This window comes from Myotis lucifugus, unplaced genomic scaffold (genome assembly GCF_000147115.1).
Source record: "Myotis lucifugus unplaced genomic scaffold, Myoluc2.0 scaffold_85, whole genome shotgun sequence".
Classification (NCBI taxonomy): domain Eukaryota; kingdom Metazoa; phylum Chordata; class Mammalia; order Chiroptera; family Vespertilionidae; genus Myotis; species Myotis lucifugus.
This window is the reverse complement of record NW_005871133.1, coordinates 20,609-42,455: the sequence shown is the minus strand read 5'-3', so window position 1 is coordinate 42,455 and position 21,847 is coordinate 20,609. Positions and strand designations below refer to the sequence as shown.

General features: G+C 56.1%; 1 protein-coding gene across 1 annotated transcript in view; it reads left to right on the top strand.

Annotated features, from left to right (window-relative positions):
* SPTB (spectrin beta, erythrocytic) overlaps positions 1-21,847 on the top strand; it is a 62,131-nt gene that overhangs the window by 21,631 nt on the left and 18,653 nt on the right. The window contains exons 8-25 of the mRNA XM_023755813.1: positions 111-298; positions 1,945-2,062; positions 2,708-2,866; positions 3,716-4,018; positions 4,932-5,082; positions 5,783-6,653; positions 7,690-7,827; positions 9,738-10,494; positions 10,942-11,144; positions 11,254-11,344; positions 12,439-12,585; positions 13,790-14,053; positions 14,425-14,631; positions 15,083-15,172; positions 18,377-18,655; positions 19,208-19,338; positions 20,496-20,700; positions 21,195-21,569. Coding sequence (XP_023611581.1) covers positions 111-298; positions 1,945-2,062; positions 2,708-2,866; positions 3,716-4,018; positions 4,932-5,082; positions 5,783-6,653; positions 7,690-7,827; positions 9,738-10,494; positions 10,942-11,144; positions 11,254-11,344; positions 12,439-12,585; positions 13,790-14,053; positions 14,425-14,631; positions 15,083-15,172; positions 18,377-18,655; positions 19,208-19,338; positions 20,496-20,700; positions 21,195-21,569 — 4,677 coding nt within the window. The remainder of the gene's footprint in view (positions 1-110; positions 299-1,944; positions 2,063-2,707; positions 2,867-3,715; positions 4,019-4,931; positions 5,083-5,782; positions 6,654-7,689; positions 7,828-9,737; positions 10,495-10,941; positions 11,145-11,253; positions 11,345-12,438; positions 12,586-13,789; positions 14,054-14,424; positions 14,632-15,082; positions 15,173-18,376; positions 18,656-19,207; positions 19,339-20,495; positions 20,701-21,194; positions 21,570-21,847) is intronic.

Below are 21,847 nucleotides of genomic sequence, written 5' to 3'. Positions count from 1 at the left end.
CCCAACATGGGATGCTCCAGGGCGGAGAGGAGGAGGACCACCTCGCCTGTGGTCCTCACTGAAGCACCATTGCTCTTCTGATGAGGAGGAGTAATAAGGCGATTCCCTAGGTGATCGACCATGCCATTGAGACAGAGAAGATGATTGAAAAGTACAGCGGACTGGCCTCGGACCTGCTCACCTGGATCGAGCAGACCATCACAGTCCTGAACAGCCGCAAATTTGCCAACTCCCTGACCGGCGTCCAGCAGCAGCTACAGGCCTTCAGCACCTACCGCACCGTGGAGAAGCCGCCCAAGTAAGGCCCTGGCACTTGGGAGGGAGGGTGGGCATCAGGGGCTGAGAACCAGCTGCCTAAAGGCAGAGCCAGGCTCTGGGCCTTGAGATGTGTACATGGGAGGCGTATTCTAGAGAGCTGCATCTCTGTCGCCTCCTTCATCCCCTCCTGGCCTCCCTGCTCCCAAGCCATCAGCCTGGAGGAAATGGGCATTGAGGAGTGACCCCTGACTCGTAGCCAAAGAAAGTAGTTTCCCAGAGCCCCACGGGGAGCAGCAGTGAAATCTCAGGCTTCCCGGTCTCTTCAAAGAGCCTGCGCTGGAGAGTGCCTTTCTCGTCTGTGCACTGAGCTTCGTGTTTATTTTGAGGTGATGACCTCTGCATTCCGAGCCTCAGAGCCTCTGTGTGGGGCCTTGTTGATCACCAAGTACATTCTTCTTGTTCTCTCCCCTCTGTCACTGCCCATCAGCAGAGCTCTGAGCCCACCTCTCGGGACTTCCGTTTCTCCCCAGCATGTTCAGGGCCTGGGTGGGTGCACGTATACACAGATACACACAACAATACAGGCTCATGTGCATATGTGCACATACATGAAAGCAGGCACGCACAGACACAGGGCATTCCTGCTCCCCTTCTGTTAGCTTGCCAGTTCTCTGGAAACAGATTCTAGCTCCTCAGGGGTACCCTCTGCTGGTTCCTCCTCCTCTCATCTTCCACGCTCTTCATTCATGACTCTCAAACAGGGAAAGGTGAGACACAGAGTCTAGAATGTACTATAAACAAGTATCTGATTTCTGGTTTGACACTAAGCCACTCTGAAAGTCCTGAACTCAATACAGATAACATCCCCTGTGGGTCTACCAGGCTCTGCACACAGGGGTGACATCTCTGGGCTGTGTAGACGGCGCTCAGGGCCACAGCCCTCCAGAAGTGCCTGTGAGCAGTCAGACCTATGAGGCTGGCCTCAGCCTGGGGACCCTGCGTACAGCTGATCCTCCACTGCCAGGTGGAGGATGTAGAAGTGGGTAGGTGCTTGCATACATGCAGAAATAGGAAAGTACCCAGTTACCTGGAGCCTGGACCTTAGTTCCAGACCTCATCCTGCTGCCAGGTCTCATCTCCGACACGTAAAATCCTCCCAGAACCCAGCCTGTCCTCCTCGCTCGGGAGCAGCTGGCCTCTGGGACTTGTCAGGAGAGCCAGCTCAGTAGGACTCAGGTGAATGCTGCTTTCAATGCAATATGTTCTTATGTGGATGCCGCTGCCTCTGAGGACCTACTGACTCAATAAAAACTGACTAAAGAGCTAGTCAGAAGCCTTCCTCATTTATGAATAGGGGAGAGTTTCTTTGTATCGATTGGTGAAACTCCATAGCTATAGGAACTCCCAGGCTACTCCAGGTAGCCATTCCCCCGGGGGAGCAAATGCTAAGCAAACTCTGTGGTAGCTCTTGTGTTTTCTCCGGTTTGGGTTGTAACCGTTAGATCTCAGTTGGTGAATATGATAGATGTTTTAACAGATAAGTGCACCTATAGATCCTTTTCACTTTTTGTTTTTTAAGGAAATATGCTTTGCTAGCCCAGCTCCAGTTTACCAGGGTTCCATGCTAACTTCACACTTGGCTGTGGGATCTCCACATGCGTCTCTCTACCTCTGTTTTCTCGGCAGGTTTCAGGAGAAGGGGAATCTGGAAGTCTTACTTTTTACCATCCAGTCCCGGATGAGAGCCAACAATCAGAAAGTGTACACGCCCCACGACGGGAAGCTAGTGTCTGACATCAACCGGGTACAGTAGTGGTTCCCATTACGCGTTACTAGTGAGTGACTGAGTTCTCGGGGAGGGCGCAGGGAGGGGTCACTGGGGCTAAGCCAAGCCACTTTCCATGGTGTTAATAACTACATATGCTGGCTCTTTTGGGTGCTGTGAACCTAATTCTAAGAGGTCAGCTCCACCCATGGTCCATCCATCAATTCAGCCCCTGATCAGATGCTCAGAAGCCATTTTTGGAGTCAGTTATTATCATCTCGTCTCTGTTGAACATTGGATTTCTTTAAATATGGAATATTAACTACTTATAACAGAAGGGAAACACCTTCTAATATTTCCAAGGTTTAGATGCTTAATACCCCCTGGAAATTCTAATAGAACGGAGGTAGCCATTTGCTAGTAGCCATTTACAACGCAGCCACAGAGACAAATAACATTATACTGGGTCAAGTCCAAGGCAGGTTTAGGGGAAGGGGGATCTGAGAGCTCATACCCAGGGCTCCCTGATCTTCGGTGGGCCCAGACATTCCTGAGTTCAGTACAGAGAACGTCCCCTGGAAGCCTATATTCCTGAAACCACTCAGTGTTGGGCAAAAGAGATGGAACCCCCAAATCCAGGTGTTCCTCTTGTGCCCCAAGAATCCTGCTCTGTCCCTCCTGCAGGCCTGGGAGAGCCTGGAGGAAGCCGAGTACCGGCGGGAGCTGGCCCTGAGAAACGAGCTCATCCGGCAGGAAAAGCTGGAGCAGCTGGCCCGGCGCTTTGACCGAAAGGCCGCCATGAGAGAGACGTGGCTCAATGAAAACCAGCGCCTGGTGGCCCAGGTAACGGAGGACACACTTCCAGAGCCCCCAGCAGTCAGCGGGGCTGGAGCCCAAGCTGGCGCCTCCGTGGTCCTGGGTAAACCTCTCCGTGGCCATGGATCAGCCTCTCCGAGGCCTGGCAGCCCTGCTCCCCAGGACTGGGTGGATCAAGATTCACCTCGAAGGAAGGAGTCTGCAGGACTTAAAGTCTCATTTTTAGGGAAAGAGCCTCACAACTCCAAAAATGGCCCCTGAACCTGTCATCAACTAAAGCCAGGGCTCGAGTGGACGTTAGGCAGTGGTCCTCTGGGGGTGGGATAAAAACAGCGCATCTTGTGTGTGGCGGACGTCCCTTTGGGCTCTGGCTTCTAGGGCCGGGTCCTATTTCACTGGCTAAAAAATGATCCCAGGCCGACTGTCCGTGACTGTCTCTGTCCCTGCTCACTCGGAGCTTGGGAACAAATTAAATTCCACCCAGAAAGGGGAAAGCAGGTGTCCGAGAGAACTGGAGAGTGTGCGCACCCCGAAACCAGCTGTTCACAGCTGCATGGTTCTGAGTCGGAGCCCCTTCCTGCCAGAATAAGGCAGGTGGTGAGTGCGGGGTCCGAGAAGGGCTGTTCGTAATGTACGCTACGCACAGCACACCCACAGGTATGGCACAGGGAGTGAAACCTCGAGTTTCTTGTAAAGATTCTTGTGAGACAGTCAGTCACTGGGACTTGGCTCTGATAAGGTGGCTGGGAAAGATGGCAGAACCCAGCCTTGGGACTGCTCTTTCCCACCCAGCACTTGTTCCGCAGGGACCGGCGGTTTTCTCTGCATTTGGGGAGGAGCCCGACTGAGCGGCCTGTGTTTCTCTCTGTGGGGCAGGATAACTTCGGGTACGACCTGGCAGCCGTGGAGGCCGCCAAGAAGAAGCACGAGGCCATCGAGACTGACACGGCTGCCTACGAGGAGCGGGTGCGGGCTCTGGAAGACCTGGCCCAGGAGCTGGAGAAGGAGAACTACCACGACCAGAAGCGCATCACGGCCCGCAAGGACAACATCCTGCGCCTGTGGAGCTACCTGCAGGAGCTGCTGGCGTCCCGGCGCCAGAGACTCGAGACGACCCTGGCGCTGCAGAAGCTCTTCCAGGACATGCTGCACAGCATCGACTGGATGGACGAGATCAAGGTGGGCCCGGCGCTGCCCATCCCCCACCTCCAGCACCCGCCTTGGGCCTCAGTGCCCGCCCTGCAGTTAGCACATGCTTCCCTAGACACCTCGCAACCAGTCACATCCCAGAATCAGAATGGAGAAACGGTTGCAACACAGTGTCTGGCTGCATCTGCCTGTCCACTGCTTGGCCCACTCTGCTCCAGAAAGTCAGCAGCCCAGGTCCACTCCGTCCCCATGATCGAGAAATCTTGGGTTCATAATAGCACAGGCACCAACCTGCAGGGTCTAGAGAGACAGGGGTTGATGAGGAGCCTGGAGCATCCAGACCTGCCCGCATAGGGGCAACCAGGAAGTCTGAATCTCCCCTCCCTCCACCACAGTGCCCATAACCCACATACACCTCAGAGTGACCATAGAACTTTCTAAAATACACATGCCTCACCCTCGCTGGTTTCACTCAGTGGATACAGCATCGGCCTGCGGACTGAGGGTCCCGGGTTCGATTCCAGTCAAGGGCACGTGCCCGGGTTGTGAGCTCGATCCCCAGTAGGGAGCATGCAGTAGGCAGCTGATGCATGATTCTCTCCCATCATTGATGTTTCTCTCTCTCTCCCTCTCTCTTCCTCTCTGAAAACAATAAAAATATATTTTTAAAAAAATAAATAAAAATACACATGCCCAGGCCTCAAACCTGGGCAAATGCAGGAGATCTAGTGAGGGGTTCATGGAAGGCGGTCCAGGAATGACTCTGATGGGCACCCCCAGTAGGAACCCCTGCCCTGGAGCCCCTTCCATGCCAAGCAGCAGCTGTTTTCCAACTGCACAGACTCCCCCAGCCCATGGACCCCCGCCCCTCTGGAGGGGTCTCTGCTCCTGGCGTGTAGATCTCTGCACTCTGCTCATTCCCTCCGCCCGTCCTCTCTGCCAGGCTCACCTCTTATCCGCTGAGTTCGGGAAGCACTTGTTGGAAGTTGAGGACTTGCTACAGAAGCACAAGCTGATGGAGGCTGACATCGCCATCCAAGGAGACAAAGTGAAGGCCATCAACACGGCCACCCTGCAGTTCACCGAGGGGAAAGGTGAGAATCTGGATGTCTCCCTCGAAGCCAGGGCCCCACCCCCTGGCTCAGCTCTCTGGCGCCCCAGCTTGGATAAATCTCGTTAGCTTTAGAATTCCGCCTCCTTCGTTAGCTAAGGGTGCAAGAAAGAAGCCTGAGGGATAGCAAAACTCTCCAGACCAGGCAACCGCCTTGGTAATCCGTGATTAGAAGGTGCTTGTCAGCCCCAATGAGACCTCATCCGTCCTTCATCCTCTCTGCTGGTTCAGGTTACAGCAGAGACCATTTAGGTGTATAGCTTCGGGTCTTAAATAGGAGACCCTGTTGTGTCCTTGAAGAATCATCTTGAAATTTGTATCTAAGCTTTTTTTCTTTCTTTTAATTTTTGTAAGAGTGTATTTAAGCCCAAACTGACCTGATGGGGAGCAAAATCTCAAATGCTTTTCTCTGTGTCTAAGCTCTTTAAAAAATAATTTCACCTAGTACATTTCTACTGAGAGTTGACCCAACTTTTAACTTCCCTTATCCCTGAAAGTTTACTGGGAACTAATTATTAAGAACCTGCCCTGCCCTCTGAGCAACCGAGACCCCTTGCATCCAACCCCAAAGCTCAGTTACAGCAGGTTCCAGATCGTGGGGTTCTAGCCTGGCAACCGATCTGGAGCTCGCCCATGAATGAAGCCCTCACCCCTCTCATCTGTCCTCCTCCCTTGCCTCCCAGGGTACCAGCCTTGTGATCCCCAGGTGATCCAGGACCGCGTCAGCCACCTGGAGCAGTGCTTCGAGGAGCTGAGCAACATGGCAGCCGGGCGGAAGGCCCAGCTGGAGCAGTCCAAGCGGCTCTGGAAGTTCTTCTGGGAGATGGACGAGGCCGAGAGCTGGATCAAGGAAAAGGAGCAAATCTACTCCTCCCTGGACTATGGCAAGGACCTCACCAGTGTGCTCATCCTGCAGCGCAAGCACAAGGCCTTCGAGGACGAGCTCCGAGGGCTGGACACCCACCTGGACCAGATCTTCCAGGAGGCGGAGGGCATGGTCGCGCGCAAGCAGTTCGGGCACCCGCAGATCGAGGCCCGCATCAAGGAGGTGTCCGCCCAGTGGGACCAGCTGAAGGAGCTGGCCGCCTTCCGCAAGAAGAACCTGCAGGATGCTGAGAACTTCTTCCAGTTCCAGGGCGACGCAGACGACCTGAAGGCCTGGCTGCAGGATGCTCACAAGCTGCTCTCCGGAGAAGACGTGGGGCAGGATGAAGGGGCCACGCGGGCCCTGGGGAAGAAGCACAAGGACTTCCTGGAGGAGCTGGAGGAGAGCCGGGCCGTGATGGAGCATCTGGAGCGGCAGGCCCAGGGCTTCCCCCAAGAGTTTCGGGATTCCCCGGACGTGACCAATCGGCTGCAGGCCCTCCGGGACCTCTACCAGCAAGTGGTGGCTCAGGCGGACCTGCGCCGGCAGAAGCTGCAGGAGGCCCTGGACCTGTACACGGTGTTTGGGGAGACGGATGCCTGTGAGCTGTGGATGGGCGAGAAGGAGAAGTGGCTGGCCCAGATGGAGATCCCAGACACGCTGGAGGACCTGGAGGTCGTGCAGCACAGGTCAGGGCCGGGCCTCTCTTCCTGCCTTTCCGCCTCCTTCCCCTCCGCCAGGGGGAGAGGGGGCGGGGGGAGACAGCCTCTAATCAGCCAACGTCTGTCTGTGAGGCCAGGGTTCCGATCGGTCTCTGTGGCTTTGGGTACTTCACCCCTGCGGCCTTCCTCAAAATAAACAAAGGGGCTCATTCTAGTCCAGTTATTCAAGTACTGTTTAGCTCTAGCAGCCTGTGTTCAAATGAATTCTGTACTGAACCCCTGACATGCAGCGCAGAGGAAAGTAGAGCTGACTGGTTAAGGGGGAGAGAGGCTGGGGCCCACCAGCTCTGGCTCTCTGTGGCTGTCCCTCGGCCACAGAACCCAGAGAAGCCACAGAGACCAGCTGGCAAACCACTGGTCTGCACGGCCACTGCCACTCCCGGTGTTCCGATTCCTTGGCACGCCAGCATGGAGGCCTGCCCGTGTGCATCCGCGCATCCTAGTACAGAATCCAGGGAGTGGAGGTGGGGAGGTGCCTCCCTGGAACACGCTGAGGCTGGAGGGACCTGGGCTCTTGCCCCAGGAGGGTCAGCTTTCATACTACACGGCTCCCCTCCCCCCAGCAGCTGTCCCTTCTCCTACTCAGGGCCAGGGCATCTGGCTGGTGAGTACCTTTCAGGTCAAGGTGTCAAGGCAGTGGAATTGGGGTCCAAGAGCAGCGACTGGGGCAGTTGAGGGAGGTGGTCTCTGGGGGATTAACCTCCCATCACTTCGTTTTTGCCCCGTGCCTCTCTGCTGAGCTGGTGGCCGGTGTAGCAAGGAACCAGCTCTCTCCTAGGTTGGCCCAAGAAATGCTAACCCATGAAACTGGACCCATGAACCCCCAAATAGGGTGTGTCAGCATGTCTTTCTCCTTTCTCCCCTGCTGCACCCCTTACCTGCTCAAATGTATTTAGGAGGTGGAAGGAGAAAGCAAGAGCTACAAGAGTGGAGACTGGGTGGCCACCGGCAATGCAGTGCCTGCTGCTGCCTCACCAGTCCTCGCTGTCTCTGTCCATATCAGGTTTGACATCCTGGACCAGGAGATGAAGACGTTGATGACGCAGATTGATGGCGTGAACCTCGCTGCCAACAGCCTGGTAGAGAGTGGTCACCCACGCAGTGGGGAAGTGAAGCAGTACCAGGACCACCTGAACACCAGGTGAGGTGTGGGTGGAGCTGGGGGCATCCCCCTGCACCTGACACACCCCTGGGGGTGTGGCCCAAAGGGCAGGTCGCCTGCTCTGCATTGCCAGGCTTGCGCCCTGGGTTAGCAGCAGGGAGGGGCTGTTTGGTGATCGGCCCAGGGAGGGAGAGAAACGTGTTCACGCGGCTGCACATACTGTGCCTGAGGGTTGGGGTGGTGATCCTGTGTGAGGGGGGACGTTCTGAGTGGCCGTGGCTAGAATCAGGCCATGTGTACTCATGCCACATCCCCCGGACATTTTGTAGGCAGGGAAAATGCTTTCTGAGAGCTCTGACGTACTGCCCATAAAGGAAAGCTGCCGCCTGTACTGAAGTGTGTCTTCATCTTGCGGCTGGCTTGAAGGAAGAGAATTAGCAGGAAGCCTTGAGCACACTTCACGCTCAGAACAAAACACGGGCCCTGAGGAGCCCTTGGAGAGGGGGTGCTTTCCGTGCAGGCGCAATGGCCCAGGAGTCCTCGAGGATCTCCGAGGCAGAGCACAGGCCCGTGTCCCGCTGGTCACCCCGGGCCCTGCACACACAGTGCCGCGTCGTCCCCGCCTTCCCATGGCCCCTGTCCCTTTCCCGCACTTGTTTCTGAGCTTTGTTCTGCCCGAGGCAATTGGGGAGGTGCAGTTAGGGAAGAAAAGGATCAGCACAGTGGGGATACCTGGGGGCCCAAAGGGAGGCAGGGGAGACGGGAGGGGGGACTTAGGAGCCACTACAACAGGCCGATTGCCTCAGCATCCGAAGAGGCAGACTGTAGCTCAGGAGATGTCTCTGTAATCTGAGGTTTATGCAGAGGAAGAGGATGACTCTTTGCTCTTCTTTTTTGTTGTTGTTGTTGTTATTATTGTTGTTGTTGTTAATCTTCACCTGGGGATATTTTTCCATTGATTTTTAGAGAAAGTGGAAGGGAAGGGGAGAGACAGAGAGAGAGAAACATCAACGTGAGAGAGACACTTCGATTGGTTGCCTCCCATATGCACCCCCAACCAGGGCCAGAGATTGAGCTGGAACCTGTGATCAAAAGTGAAGTGGCTGGCCCGGCCGGCGTGGCTCAGTAGTTGAGCATCAACCTGTGAACCAGGAGGTCAAGGTTCGATTCCCATTCAGGGCACATGCCTGGATTGCGGGCTCGATCCCCAGTAGCCGGTATGCAGGAAGCAGCCGATCAATGATTCTCTCTTGTCATTGATGTTTCTATCTCTCTCTCCCTCTTCCTTCTTCTCTGAAATCAGGAAAAATATATTTTTTTAAAAAAAAGGCTTATTAGGGGCTGCAGACCCACCCCAGGCCCCAGGCCATCTGCCAGATCTTTGCACACATCCCAGTTTCACTCCAGCACTGCACTTGAAGATTAAGATGATGTTATCCATTTTCATTATAATCCCAGTTTCTCCCCTCCCTCCTCCTCCTTCTTCTTCACCCTTTTGCTTTTAGAGCCAAGGTGGCCTTCAGGCCTGGGCACTTTGAACAGGGTCAGGCCTCTTCATGGTTCCTCTAGGGCAGCTGGGGCCCTACGCCCCGAAGCACTCTTCAGGTTGATAACGTGGGCTTCCTAGTCATTTTCAGTATTTCAGTGGCTCTGGGAAATGTATGTTAGCCTGAAGTCCAGCTGCACGCAGAGCCCAGCTAAGTGCCATGTTCCTCCACTTACGGCTGGAATCACGTCACTGGTTTGCCTCCTGCCGATGGACAGACCTGACTGGCGTTGTGTTGTCTTGGGTAAAATTGGATAAATGCACCTCATGCGCTGCAGTTTGGTGGGTAGATGACTTTCTCAGTGTGCAAGGTCTCTGGGGAGAGACTCTGGTGGGAAATCTGGGACGGGATGTCCCGTGGGAAGAGTCACCGAAGAGGGTGTCTCCGTGTCCCCCTCGGCAGGTGGCAGGCCTTCCAGACCATGGTGTCCGACCGGCGGGAGGCAGTGGGCTCGGCCCTCCGGGTGCACAACTACTGCGTGGACTGTGAGGAGACCAGCAAGTGGATCCTGGACAAGACGAAGGTAGTGGAGTCCACCAAGGACCTGGGCCGGGACCTGACGGGCGTCATCGCCATCCAGCGGAAGTTGTCGGGGCTGGAGCGGGACGTGGCTGCCATCCAGACCCGTGTGGGTGCCCTGGAGCGCGAGTCGCGGTGGCTGATGGAGTCACACCCTGAACTGAAGGAGGACATTGGCCGGCGGCAGGCCTACGTGGAAGAGCTGTGGCAGGGCTTGCAGCAAGCCCTGCAGGGCCAGGAGGCCTCGCTGGGTGAAGCCAGCCAGCTGCAGGCCTTCCTGCAGGATCTGGACGACTTTCAGGGCTGGCTGTCCATGGCCCAGAAGGCCGTGGCCTCGGAGGACACGCCTGAGTCCCTCCCCGAGGCCGAGCAGCTCCTGCAGCAGCACGCGGCCATCAAAGACGAGATCGATGGGCACCAGGACAGCTTCGAGCGCGTCAAGGCGTCTGGGGAGAAGGTGCTCCAGGGCCAGATGGACCCGGAGTACCTGCTCCTGGGCCAGCGGCTGGAGGGCCTGGGGACCGGCTGGGACGCCCTGCGCCGGATGTGGGAGAGCCGCGGCCACTTCCTCGCCCAGTGCCTTGGCTTCCAGGAGTTCCAGAAAGATGCCAAGCAGGCTGAAGCCATCCTCAGCAACCAGGTAGGGAGAGGTATTCAGGAGCAGGGGGTGGTCTCTCAGGGCAACAGCACTGGTGAGTCTCCAAATGTGCTACAGGTGCTCAGCGACCAAATTATGCTTTTTTGGGCCTCTCTTTAGCCACTAATTAGGGAGACAATCCTCTTTGTTGCATATGTGCCCCTTTCAGCCCTTGTCCCAAACTATGCCTATTCTTGGGTCAGTGGCTAGGGAAGTGCATTTCCCCCTGGGCGGTTACCCTTCCAAATGGCTTTAGGCACAGTGGGTACCCCAGGGTGAGGATAGGGGCGGGGAGCAAGGCCTGGGGAACCTCTCCCTTGCACAGCTCCGGGGGGCATCATTCACGCTTTATATAACCCGCATGGCTGCACATGGCACCCCGGCCTGGCAGGTTCCCTCACCGCCTCCTCTGGTTGTCTTCATGCCGCGTCTGGAAACTTGCTTCAACAGGAATACACGCTGGCTCACTTGGAAACCCCAGACTCCCTAGAAGCTGCAGAGGCTGGGATCCGGAAGTTCGAGGATTTCCTGGTGTCTATGGAGAATAACCAGGATAAGGTCTTGAATCCCGTGGACTCTGGAAACAAGCTGGTGGCCGAGGGGAACCTCTACGCAGACAAGATCAAGGAGAAGGTGCAGTCGATTGAGGACAGGTACTCTCCGCCCCCAGGGTGATGGGCTGAATCGGGTGGGGCTGGCGGGGTAGCATGGCGACCCCAGACTCAGCCCTGTTGTGACTGCGGCTTCTGGCTTCCCATCCAGGCACAGGAAGAACAACGAGAAGGCTCAGGAGGCCTCCGTTCTTCTGAAAGACAACCTGGAGCTCCAGAACTTCCTCCAGAACTGCCAGGAGGTGAGGCCCAGCGAGGCCGGCTGCTTTGCAGGAGAGCCCTTTCTGGGAGCAAAGAGCCCAGAGGCCCACAGGGATCCTCTCTCACTCAGAGTCCGGGGTTCCTCGGGGGGAACTCGGTACTTGACAGTGTAGGTCATCCTCAGGAATCTTTGGTTCCACAATACTTTTATTTCTCAAAGTATCTGCAAAGATGTGTGTGTTTTTTAATCCTCACCCAAGGATATGTTTTTTTAAATAGATTTTCAGAGAGAGAGGAAGGGGGAGAGAAACATCGATGTAAGAACATCGTTCGTTGTCTCCTGCACACACCCCAACCCACAACCTAGGTATGTGCCCTGACCAGGAATCGAAATCTTTTGGTGTATGGGATGATGCTTCAATCAACTGAGCCACCCGGCCAGGGCTGTAAAGATGGAGTGTGTGTGTGTGTGTGTGTGTGTGTGTGTGTGTGTGTGTGTTTTTTATATGTTTTTATTTATTTTTAGAGAAGGAGGAAGGGAAAGAGAGAGAGAGAAAGAAACATTAATGATGAAAGGGATTGAGCTCACAACCTGGGCATGAGCCCTGACCAGAATCGAACTCATGACCTCTTGGATGAGCCCTGACCAGAATCAAACTCATGACCTCTTGGTTCATGGGTCCACACTCAACCACTGAACCACACCAGCCGGACTTCCCTCATTGTTAATCTGCACTTGGCTTCTTCCTCTGATAACATGTCTTCTATGTTTGTTAATGATTCTCACCGTACTGCTAAAGGGTGGATTTATCCATCCAGTAAATACTCCTGCAACAGGCCAGGCCCTGTCCTAGGTCCTGGATATATGGAGCGAAGCATACATATCCCTGATGTCACCCTGCACACACTGGGGTAGAAGACCCTCCAGAGTCCATATTTTATCCCCGAGACAATGTGGGTCAAGTTGTCTGTGCTGGGAGTTAGGGATCCAGAGATGGAGAGTGGTACTCTGCTATGTCCGCCCTTCACTGCGCGGCCTTCTTCTGCAGCCAGAGGGGGGCAGCAGGCCCTGCCCTGAGCCCCTGGCTAAAGAGGTACACTCGGGGATGATTGGACCCTCTTTTTCGGCCCACAGCTCACTCTCTGGATCAATGACAAGCTGCTGACATCTCAGGATGTCTCCTATGATGAAGCACGAAACCTTCACAACAAATGGCTGAAGCACCAGGCGTTCATGGCAGAGCTGGCCTCCCACGAGGGGTGGCTGGAGAGCATCGATGCGGTAAGTAACGCGAGTGCTCGGACATGCTTACGGAACGGGCTTTACCCAGGCGTAGGCACCGTCCTGAAGCTTGCTGGACACCATAGGACCTGGGAGTGAAAAAACTTCTCTGAATAGTACTTAACCTTCAGATACATCCAGTCTTGTTAAAGCTGGTCAGGATGGGTGCCTCCTCTGGGTCACCTGCATCTGGGGACAGTCCAGGACACTGAAGACACCGGCATCAGAGCTGCAGCATCCAGCGCCAAAAGAGCGGTTATCTGTTTGTCTCCTGTGCTCCTCACCAGGGCCCAGCACGGGGGACTGTGTGACATGAGCAGGGCAGTCCTCTGACCCTCACCGTTTGGACGGGCAGAACCATGGGGAGTGGTCATTCGCACCCCTTGTAGATGGGGAAGCAAGGGGCCCTCTGTAATGAGTTTTCCCAGGGGCCTAAGGGGAAAATGTGGCTGGAGTTAGATCTTGGAATCAGGCACCTTTGCTCTTTCCTGCGGTGGCGACCAGGGGGAAGCAGGCCTAGGGGCCACACCAGGCCGTGTCCGCAGTAGTTAAGGTGCAGGTTCCAAGCCAGACTGTCTGACTCAATCTCCTTGCACCTCCGTTTCTTCCTCTGTAAAATGAGGGTAATAACAGCTCCCTGCCTGAGGGAGTTGTGAGCATTAAAGCACTTAGAATAGTCCTTGGCGATTATTAAACACTTAGTAAATATTGACTGTTATGAGTGGTCTGTATTCCTAGGCCCAAGTCGTATCATACTGTGCCCACCCAGAAAAGACACATTTATGCAGGTGAAAACCTGGTGAGACAAAGTCAATAACTAAAAGGTCCCACCGAAGGTTAGTTAGTGCACAGCCTCAGGGGAGACGGTCACGAGAGGGTGGAACTCACAGGCTGCTTGTACCCGGATGGATCCTGAATCTTTTTTTTTCTTTAATTAAAACAAAAATTTTTAGTACATACCAGCTGACCCTTGTCTGCAGCTCTCCCTACTGCAATCTCCTGAGTCATTTGCCCAAAACGCAGCTCGCCCTGTCCCGCCTTCGACTGCAAATAACGCAGGGGGTGCAGTGTTTCATTTGGGCCTCACCAAGTTCTAGCCAGATCCCTTGCTTCACTGGCGCCCCCCTCCCCCCCTTACCTTTGTAACCATCTGGAGCAGGGCTGCTCCAAGACTGGATAGTAAGCTCGCCTCCCTCCCACACAGGAAGGAAAGCAGCTGATGGAGGAGAAGCCCCAGTTTGCAGCCCTGGTGTCCCAGAGGCTAGAGGCTTTGCACCGACTCTGGGATGAGCTTCAGGCCACCACGAAGGAGAAGGCCCAGCAGCTCTCCGCTGCCAGGAGCTCCGACCTGCGCTCGAAGACCCATGCCGACCTCAACAAGTGGATCAGCGCCATGGAGGACCAGCTGCGGTCAGACGACCCAGGCAAGGACCTGACCAGTGTCAACCGGATGTTGGCTAAGCTGAAGGCACGTGTGCGGGTTGTAGACTGGGAGTGTTGGAAGAGAAGGGATCTTGGGGAGCAAATCCGAAACCTGAAAGCCAGTCCCTCTTAGCCGGGCTTGCCTTTATCATGCAAAATGCCTCCTGGTCATCACCCGTCTGCTACCCCTTTGCAGTGGGTAAGACAAGGATCCAAAACGGGTTAGTAAAAGCAGGCCTGAGAAGTCAAGTACAGGTGTCCGGGGAGGGGAAGAAGAGTGGGCGTCCAGGGAGACCTGCTGGGAGAGGCTGAGCTCAGACTGGGCCCCTAAGGATGGGTGGGATATGCGTGATGGAGAAGAGGGAGTGGCTGCCCAGGTGCCAGGGCCGGTGCCAACACTGTCCCCTTGTGTCCCAGCGCGTGGAGGACCAAGTGAATGTGCGGAAGGAGGAGCTGGGAGAGCTGTTTGCCCAGATGCCCTCACTGGATGAGGAAGAGGGGGGTGCTGACATGAGCATCGAGAAGCGGTTCCTGGACCTCCTGGAGCCCCTGGGGAAGAGGAAGAAGCAGCTGGAATCATCCAGAGCCAAGCTGCAGATCAGCCGTGACTTAGAGGACGAGACGGTGCGTGGGCCGCAACCCCCAATCCCAAGCCCCAGCCGCCGAGGCAGCCGCTGCCGTCAGGTCAGCTGGCTGCTGCCCAGGGCAGTTCTCAGAGGCAGCCGTCCGGTCATCTCACCGCCTTCTCTTAGGATTGCTGTGGTGATTGCATTAGATGTAAAAGGAAAGCCAGTGCTTTGGAATGTAGCTCACCCATGGACTTGGGGGCCAAACAGACTTGGGTTCCCGACCCAGCTACATTACCTTCCCCCGTGTGACCAGGAAAAAGTTATTTGGAACCTCAATTCAAAATGTCAGAATGTTCCCGTCTGTAAAATGGGGGCAAAAGCGGTTCCTGATACGGGGTTGGGAAGAACCGGGGAGACATGAGCAGAGCCCTGTCTGATCGCGGCGAGTGCTCGCGAAAGGGTGGCGGGATTGTCATCAGCCGTCCCTCTGCCTTTGGTCTCCGCAGCTCTGGGTGGAAGAGAGGTTGCCTCTGGCCCAGTCGTCCGACTACGGCATTAATCTGCAAACTGTGCAGCTGTTCATGAAGAAGAACCAGGTGAGTACCACCTTACCTTGTCAGTCCCACCCGGCCTGCCCTGCCCCGCCCCATCCTGCCCTGTAGAAGGCCAGCTACAGCAGATTATTATTCTTGTTAGTAGCTGTGGGGTCCCCAGACCCCTAAAAAGAACAACTTTGGTGATGGCAGAGAGAATTCTGGGAGGACCACAGGCAGGCAGGGTGGGGGAGTATTTAGATGCTTCAAGATTTGGGGCCATTCAGACCCATCAGGGCACGGTGAATGCAGGGCCCAGATGCTCTGGCCTGGGGGTTAATGTGCTTTACAGCTTCTGTAGCCCATGGCCTCCCTGAGAGGAGGCCCATAGCTCCTGGTTGCTCTCCCTCTTCCAGGGCTGAGCTCGGCCTGTTGGGTGTCCTCGGGGTAAGAAGGCCCCACTTCTCTGGACACAAGAGGACTTACCCCTCTAAATGGAGCAGACCTGCATTGGCGTCTGCTCTGTCGTACTGTAGTCAGACTCCTGGAAGTGAGAGGTGCCTCACTTCCTCTTGTGTCAGAGTCGTCATGTACGTCCAAGGCCAGCTGCCCTGGCTCTGGTGCCTCTGTCTGGCGAGGGTGGCGTGATTGTCATCCGCCCTCCCCCTGCCTTTGGTCTCCGCAGCTCTGGGTGGAGGAGAGGGTGCCTCTGGCCCAGTCATCCGACTACAGAGAGTCCTTCCTCTTGCCTGGTCTGCTCTTGAGTGGAGAAGTGGGGGCAGCAAGGCCCTAAGCAAGGAGAGCCTGGGGACTCGGTGTCCCAGAGGGCCAGTCGGCACTGCAGCTCCTTGGGAAGGAGGCTCACGGCAGACAGTACTTCTTTCCCCAGAGTAACAGCCGCCGGCATCGACTCGCAGAGCCCAGCAGCTGTGCCCGGGCCTGACTGATTCTCAGAGGAGGTCCTTAACAGCTCCCTCAGGCCCTTTGCTTCTAGTTGACATGCTCTGACCACCAAGGCTCCCGTGGCCGCACGAAGGGACCTGGGCTGGAAGGCGGCAGGGTGGGGGTCAGCACCACAACCTCCTCTTACAGGAAGGAGGCTGGTAGAGGACAGGATCCTTGGGGCCTCAGTTTCCTCAACTGTCAAATGAGCTGGTGTTAGTCCTCCTCACACTGAAGACTTTTGACCCTGTCCAGTAAGTGTTGTTGCCAGAAGATGGTCATCTCGCCTGGCTGAAGGTTACTATTTTAGGAAAAGGGCAAGTATAAATAGAGTTCTCCGAGCCAGAGGGCGAGCGTGGCCGCCCAGTGCAGACTGTTTTAGGCTAAGCCTGGCGAAGGCTCCAACCCCATGTCATCGTCCCCTCTATTGCAGCGGTTCTCAAACCTCAGTGTGCACCAGACTCGCCCGGAGGGTTGGTTTGCACACAGCTGACCAGGCTCCAGGCCAGCTCTACTCAATCGCACTGGGGGTAGAACCTGGTAATTTCCATCTCTGTCAAGATCCTGGGTTCTGCTGCTGCTCTGGGACCCCACTTTGAGAACCACTGCTCCCGTGGCTATCCGCTACAACGGAACAAATCCCACAAGGTGCCACATGAATGGCTTCCAACTCTGGCTGCACATTGGAGTCGCCTGGAGAATTTTTAAACCTGCGAAGGCAAAGGTCCCACCTCAGAGCAATGAATTAGGCTCTCTGGGGTTGGGGCCCTGGCTGTGTCTGTTTTCCCAGATTATTCAATGTGCAACCAGGATCAACAACCACCGTTCTGTCTGATCTGGCTCCTACCTGCCTCTCATCTCTCATCACTTCCTCCCTCCTTCACGGTGTTCTAGCTTTCCCGGCCTCTCTCTGGCCTTCGGACAGCCCCGGCCCGCCTCCACCCCCGGGGCTTCGCACGCGCTCCTCCCTCCTGCCAGCAGCATTCATCCCCCGGGTGTCTGTGTGGTGGCCTCCCACTCACCACTCGTGTCTCACTCAGCTGTCACCTCAGAAAGGCCCTGCCAGACTCCCCCAGCTCCAGTACCAACCACCACACCTCATGTATTTCCCTCATAGCACCATTATCTGCATTTACTCATTTATTTACCTGCTTACCATCTATTCCTCTACAGGGTGTAAGCTTAATGAGGACAGGGATTTTGTGTCCACATTGTCTCTAAAACAGGGTCTGGTACATAGGAAATAACTTAATAAATATGTTTTCAATGAATGAAGTCGGGAAGAAAACATCACAAGTCAGCACACTGCACAGGAGCCTAGAAAGCAATAGAGAGAGAGAGAGAGAGAGAGAGAGTCGCTGAGAGACCTTCTGGGGTCCCTTGCCGAGGTCATAGGATCTCGGGGCAAGTAGAGGCAAACGGAGCTTACCCCATGGGTAGTTTGAATACAATTGCACAGACCACGGGAGAATGTAAAAAATGCATTTCAGAGAGTTAGGTGACGTGTGGATGTTGCTGGTTCTATGTAGTTGACATGCTGTCAGTCACTGTACTGCCCGCACGTCCTACTTTTGCCCCCGCCCTCCAAATGGTTTTAAAGGCCACGGGCAGTTGTAGTAAGCGAGGAGATGAGGCGGAAGGGGCTGAGAGGCACCCAGGCTCAGGCCTCTAGGACCAGAACGTGAGTGGCACCTGGGTCATGGCCCCCTGAAGAAAAAGGTGACCCAATGCCCAGAGTGGGAGGAGAATGCCATTCTGGTGATGAAAGATTCAGACATGAAATTAATACAGAGCTCACAAGAGATTTGAGAAATAGAAATGGGAAAAAACAAAAGAAAACCCTGAACTCTTACAAGGAGCACCTGTCAACTGTAGTTTTATAGGCGTGAAAGCTCTTAGAATAAGATATCAAAAGGCCATTTAAAAATGGTGTTTCTTTCCTCTGTCCCGTACAACTAAGAAACCAAGCTCTGCTAAAACAGAGGGAGAAGAGGGGGCGGTCAAGAGCACTCGTGGGGTCAGGGAGAGCCATGTTCAAATCCCAGCTCTGCCATTTTGCTGCGCACAAGTCACTCCTCTGCTCTGTGCCAGTTTCTGTGTGCTTATCTCCGAAGACTGAGGGTGAAAGGAGAATGATGTGAAGTGCCTCGCACTGAGCCTGGCTTGTGGGCACGGGCAGCTTTATGGCACCACCCATTCTGCTCTGGCTTCCCCGAGCGGGAGGAGGTGAGAGGTGCCAGTGTCACCTGGGCAGCCTGCTGCAGGCTGGCCCTCACCTGCACGGTGGGGGGTCCCCTGCGCTGAGCCCTTCCCCTCTGACCACAGACGCTGCAGAACGAGATCCTGGGCCACGCGCCCCGGGTGGAGGATGTGCTGCAGCGAGGCCAGCGGCTGGTGGAGGAGGCCGAGATCGACTGCGGGGACATTGAGGAGCGCCTGGGCCACCTGCAGAGCTCGTGGGACACGCTGCGGGAGGCGGCGGCCGGGCGGCTGCAGCGCCTGCGGGATGCCAGCGAGGCCCAGCAGTACTACCTGGACGCGGGCGAGGCTGAGGCCTGGATCAGCGAGCAGGAGCTCTATGTCATCTCAGACGAGACCCCGAAGGTGGGCTCAGGCTAGGGGTGCCTGGCTGGGTGTAAGGCCGAGAGGAAGAGCAAAGGGGAGGGGGGAGGGCAGTCAGTGGGGAACTTGTAAATCAAGTATGTGAGGCGTGAAGGCAGGGGAAGGCTGTATGAGGAGCCCTCATACAGGATGCCTGGCCTCTACAGAGCACATACGGCAGCCGGGCACCCCGTCTGCCAACTTAGATTTGCTCCAACCCAAGGGTCCTTCCTTTTGGGTACCATGGGTTCTGTGCTGGTGAACAGCTGTGGGAGGGGTGAGAGGTGAGGTGGGGGGGCTCTAAACGCTGGAGGGATAGAGGAAGTTCTCACGGAACAGAAAGGTGGAGCTGGGCCTGGAAGGGTAGCGATCAGACTGGGGGAGCCGGGAGGCAGGTGGGGGGTGGGCATTGCTGGAACATGAGTAGCAGGAAAGGAGGGCGCAGTTCCCCGTGGGTGTCCGTGAGCCTGGCTCTCCCCCACCTGGGGCACCTGCAGGAGCTGGGCTGTGACCCGGGCCACCCGCTCCCTGTGCTCATGCTGTCCCGCCTCCTAGGACGAAGAGGGCGCCATCGTGATGCTGAAGCGGCACTTGCGGCAGCAGCGCGCAGTGGAGGAGTACGGGCGGAACATCAAGCAGCTGGCCGGCCGGGCCCAGGGCCTGCTCGCTGCGGGCCACCCCGAGGGGTGCGTGCAGCAACTGGGGTGTCAGGCCCGGGCTCCCACCCACCAGGATCCCTTCAGATCCAGTGGGAAAACGGGAACCGTTTTCCTGAAAAATGCGGGTTTGAGAAAACTGCTTTCTGGACCGCCGATTGGCCCGGTTCCATTCCATGCCTTGGTTTTGTGTGGTAACTTCAAACTGGGCTGACTGAGGTCTGGTTTGCAAAGAGATCAGAAAACAGGACAGCAGCCCTGACCGGTTTGGCTCGGTGGATAGAGCGTCGGCCTGCGGACTGAAGGGTCCCGGGTTCGATTCCGGTCAAGGGCATGTGCCTTGGTTGCGGGCACATCCCCAGTGGGAGGTGTGCAGGAGGCAGCTGATGGATGTTTCTCTCTCATCGATGTTTCTGACTCTCTGTCTCTCTCCTTTCCTCTCTGTAAAAAAATCAATAAAATATATTAAAAAAAAAAAAAAAAAGAAAAGAAAACAGGACAGCAAAGCCACCCGCTGGGGGAACTGAGAGCGCCAGCCTTTTGACGAGTTAGACTGCCAGGAGGCGCTGGAGACAGGCCTTGCTCTTGTCTTTATGGTCCACAAGGCACTTCAGGATGTCACAGTCTCTCAGCAAGACTGTCATAGCGGGGTGAAGGTAGAAGACCTGTCCCCACCTCGGGGTTCTACGTAAATGGGAGCCCATAGGGCCTCACACAAGCCGCCCCCGTCATGGCCCTGTCCTCAGCTGCCTTAGGGCATCCACAGCTGTGGGTCCTCAGCAGCCCCCTCAGCATCTCCCAGGGAGCCCGAGGATGGGGCCGCTGGTACTGCACGCCGCTCTCCTGCGGCGACTGCAGCCGCTCAGGCGGCCTCACCCACCAGCCTCCCTGGAGGAATAATGGCAACGGCCCCATTTGCACTGGTCTCTCTGGACTTCCCTGAGCGTAGGGCAGTGGGGGAAGCATCCCCCTCGAGGGGGACACCGTTCTGTCATCCCCGGGAGCATCACGGCTGAGGGATGGTTCCTTCCCTCCCCAGCTCCTCCCGGAAGTCGCTGCCATTGCTCCTCAGCCCCGTTTCCCCGCCTGTCCCTGTCCCCGGGCTGGGGGAGTAGGTCGTGCCCCCCAAGCTGGCTGCTCTGGGTTTTCTGTCGCCGTCTCTGAGCGCTTTCTGTTTTGAATTCCAGGGAGCAGATCATCAGGCTTCAGGGGCAAGTGGACAAGCAGTATGCGGGGCTGAAGGACATGGCCGAGGAGCGCAAGCGGAAGCTGGAGAACATGTACCACCTGTTCCAGCTGAAGAGGGAGGCCGACGACTTGGAGCAGTGGATCGCCGAGAAGGAGCTGGTGGCCTCGTCCCCAGAAATGGGGCAAGACTTTGACCACGTGACTGTGAGTGCTCACGGGACCGCTTTCTTCGTCTTCCTCTAATTCAGGAGCCCTCGTTCCAGACACACACGCACACCCACCCGTTGCAAAGTGCTGCCCAGGGTGCAGGCCCAGCATTGGGCTCTGGGCGCTCGGGGGAAGGTGTGAGAGCCGCGCCAGGTGGCCCAAGTCCCCACCTGGGAAAGTCTGCCGCCAGTGTGAGGACACTGCCCATCCCTGAGCCCTGACAACCACATTTCTTTTCTAAAAATATATTTTTTAAATATATTTTTATTGATTTCAAAGAGGAAGGGAGAAGGGGAGAGAGAAACATCACTGATGAGAGAGAATCATTGATCAGCTGCTTCCTGCATACTCTCTACTGGGGATTGAGCATGCAACCTGGGCACGTGCCCTGACCAGGAATTGAACCCTGACCTCCTGGTTCAGAGGTTGATACTCGACCACTGAGCCACACCGGCTGGGCAATAACCACATTTCTCTCTACCCCTGCCCAGCTGCTCCGGGACAAATTCCGGGACTTTGCCCGGGAGACTGGGGCCATCGGACAGGAGCGGGTGGACAACGTGAATGCCATTATCGAGCGGCTCATCGACGCGGGCCACGGAGAGGCGGCCACCATCGCCGAGTGGAAGGACGGGCTGAACGAGATGTGGGCAGACCTGCTGGAGCTCATCGACACGCGCATGCAGCTGCTGGCCGCCTCCTACGACCTGCACCGCTACTTCTACACGGGCACCGAGATCCTGGGCCTCATCGACGAGAAGCACCGCGAGCTGCCCGAGGACGTGGGGCTGGACGCCAGCACCGCCGAGTCCTTCCACCGGGTGCACACGGCCTTCGAGCGGGAGCTCCACCTCCTGGGCGTGCAGGTGCCTCTGTCCCTTACCGTCCCCCGCAGGTTCCAGGACCTGCCTTCCCGTCTCCCCTTGGCCAGTTCCTGGGGCCCCGGGGTCAGTTCCTCTCCAGCTTCCACAGCGGACTTCCCCTCCTGAGAGAGCAGCCGCTCAGGGCAGGGAGGCAGGAGCCGTGGCTTTCAGATGTTCAGCTTCTAGTCTTCAAACTGAATCTTTACAAAAAACCCAGTGCACAAAATACCTTAGAATACGATTTCTTTTGGTTGTGCAGAGTATTAAGCATCATTAGCAGA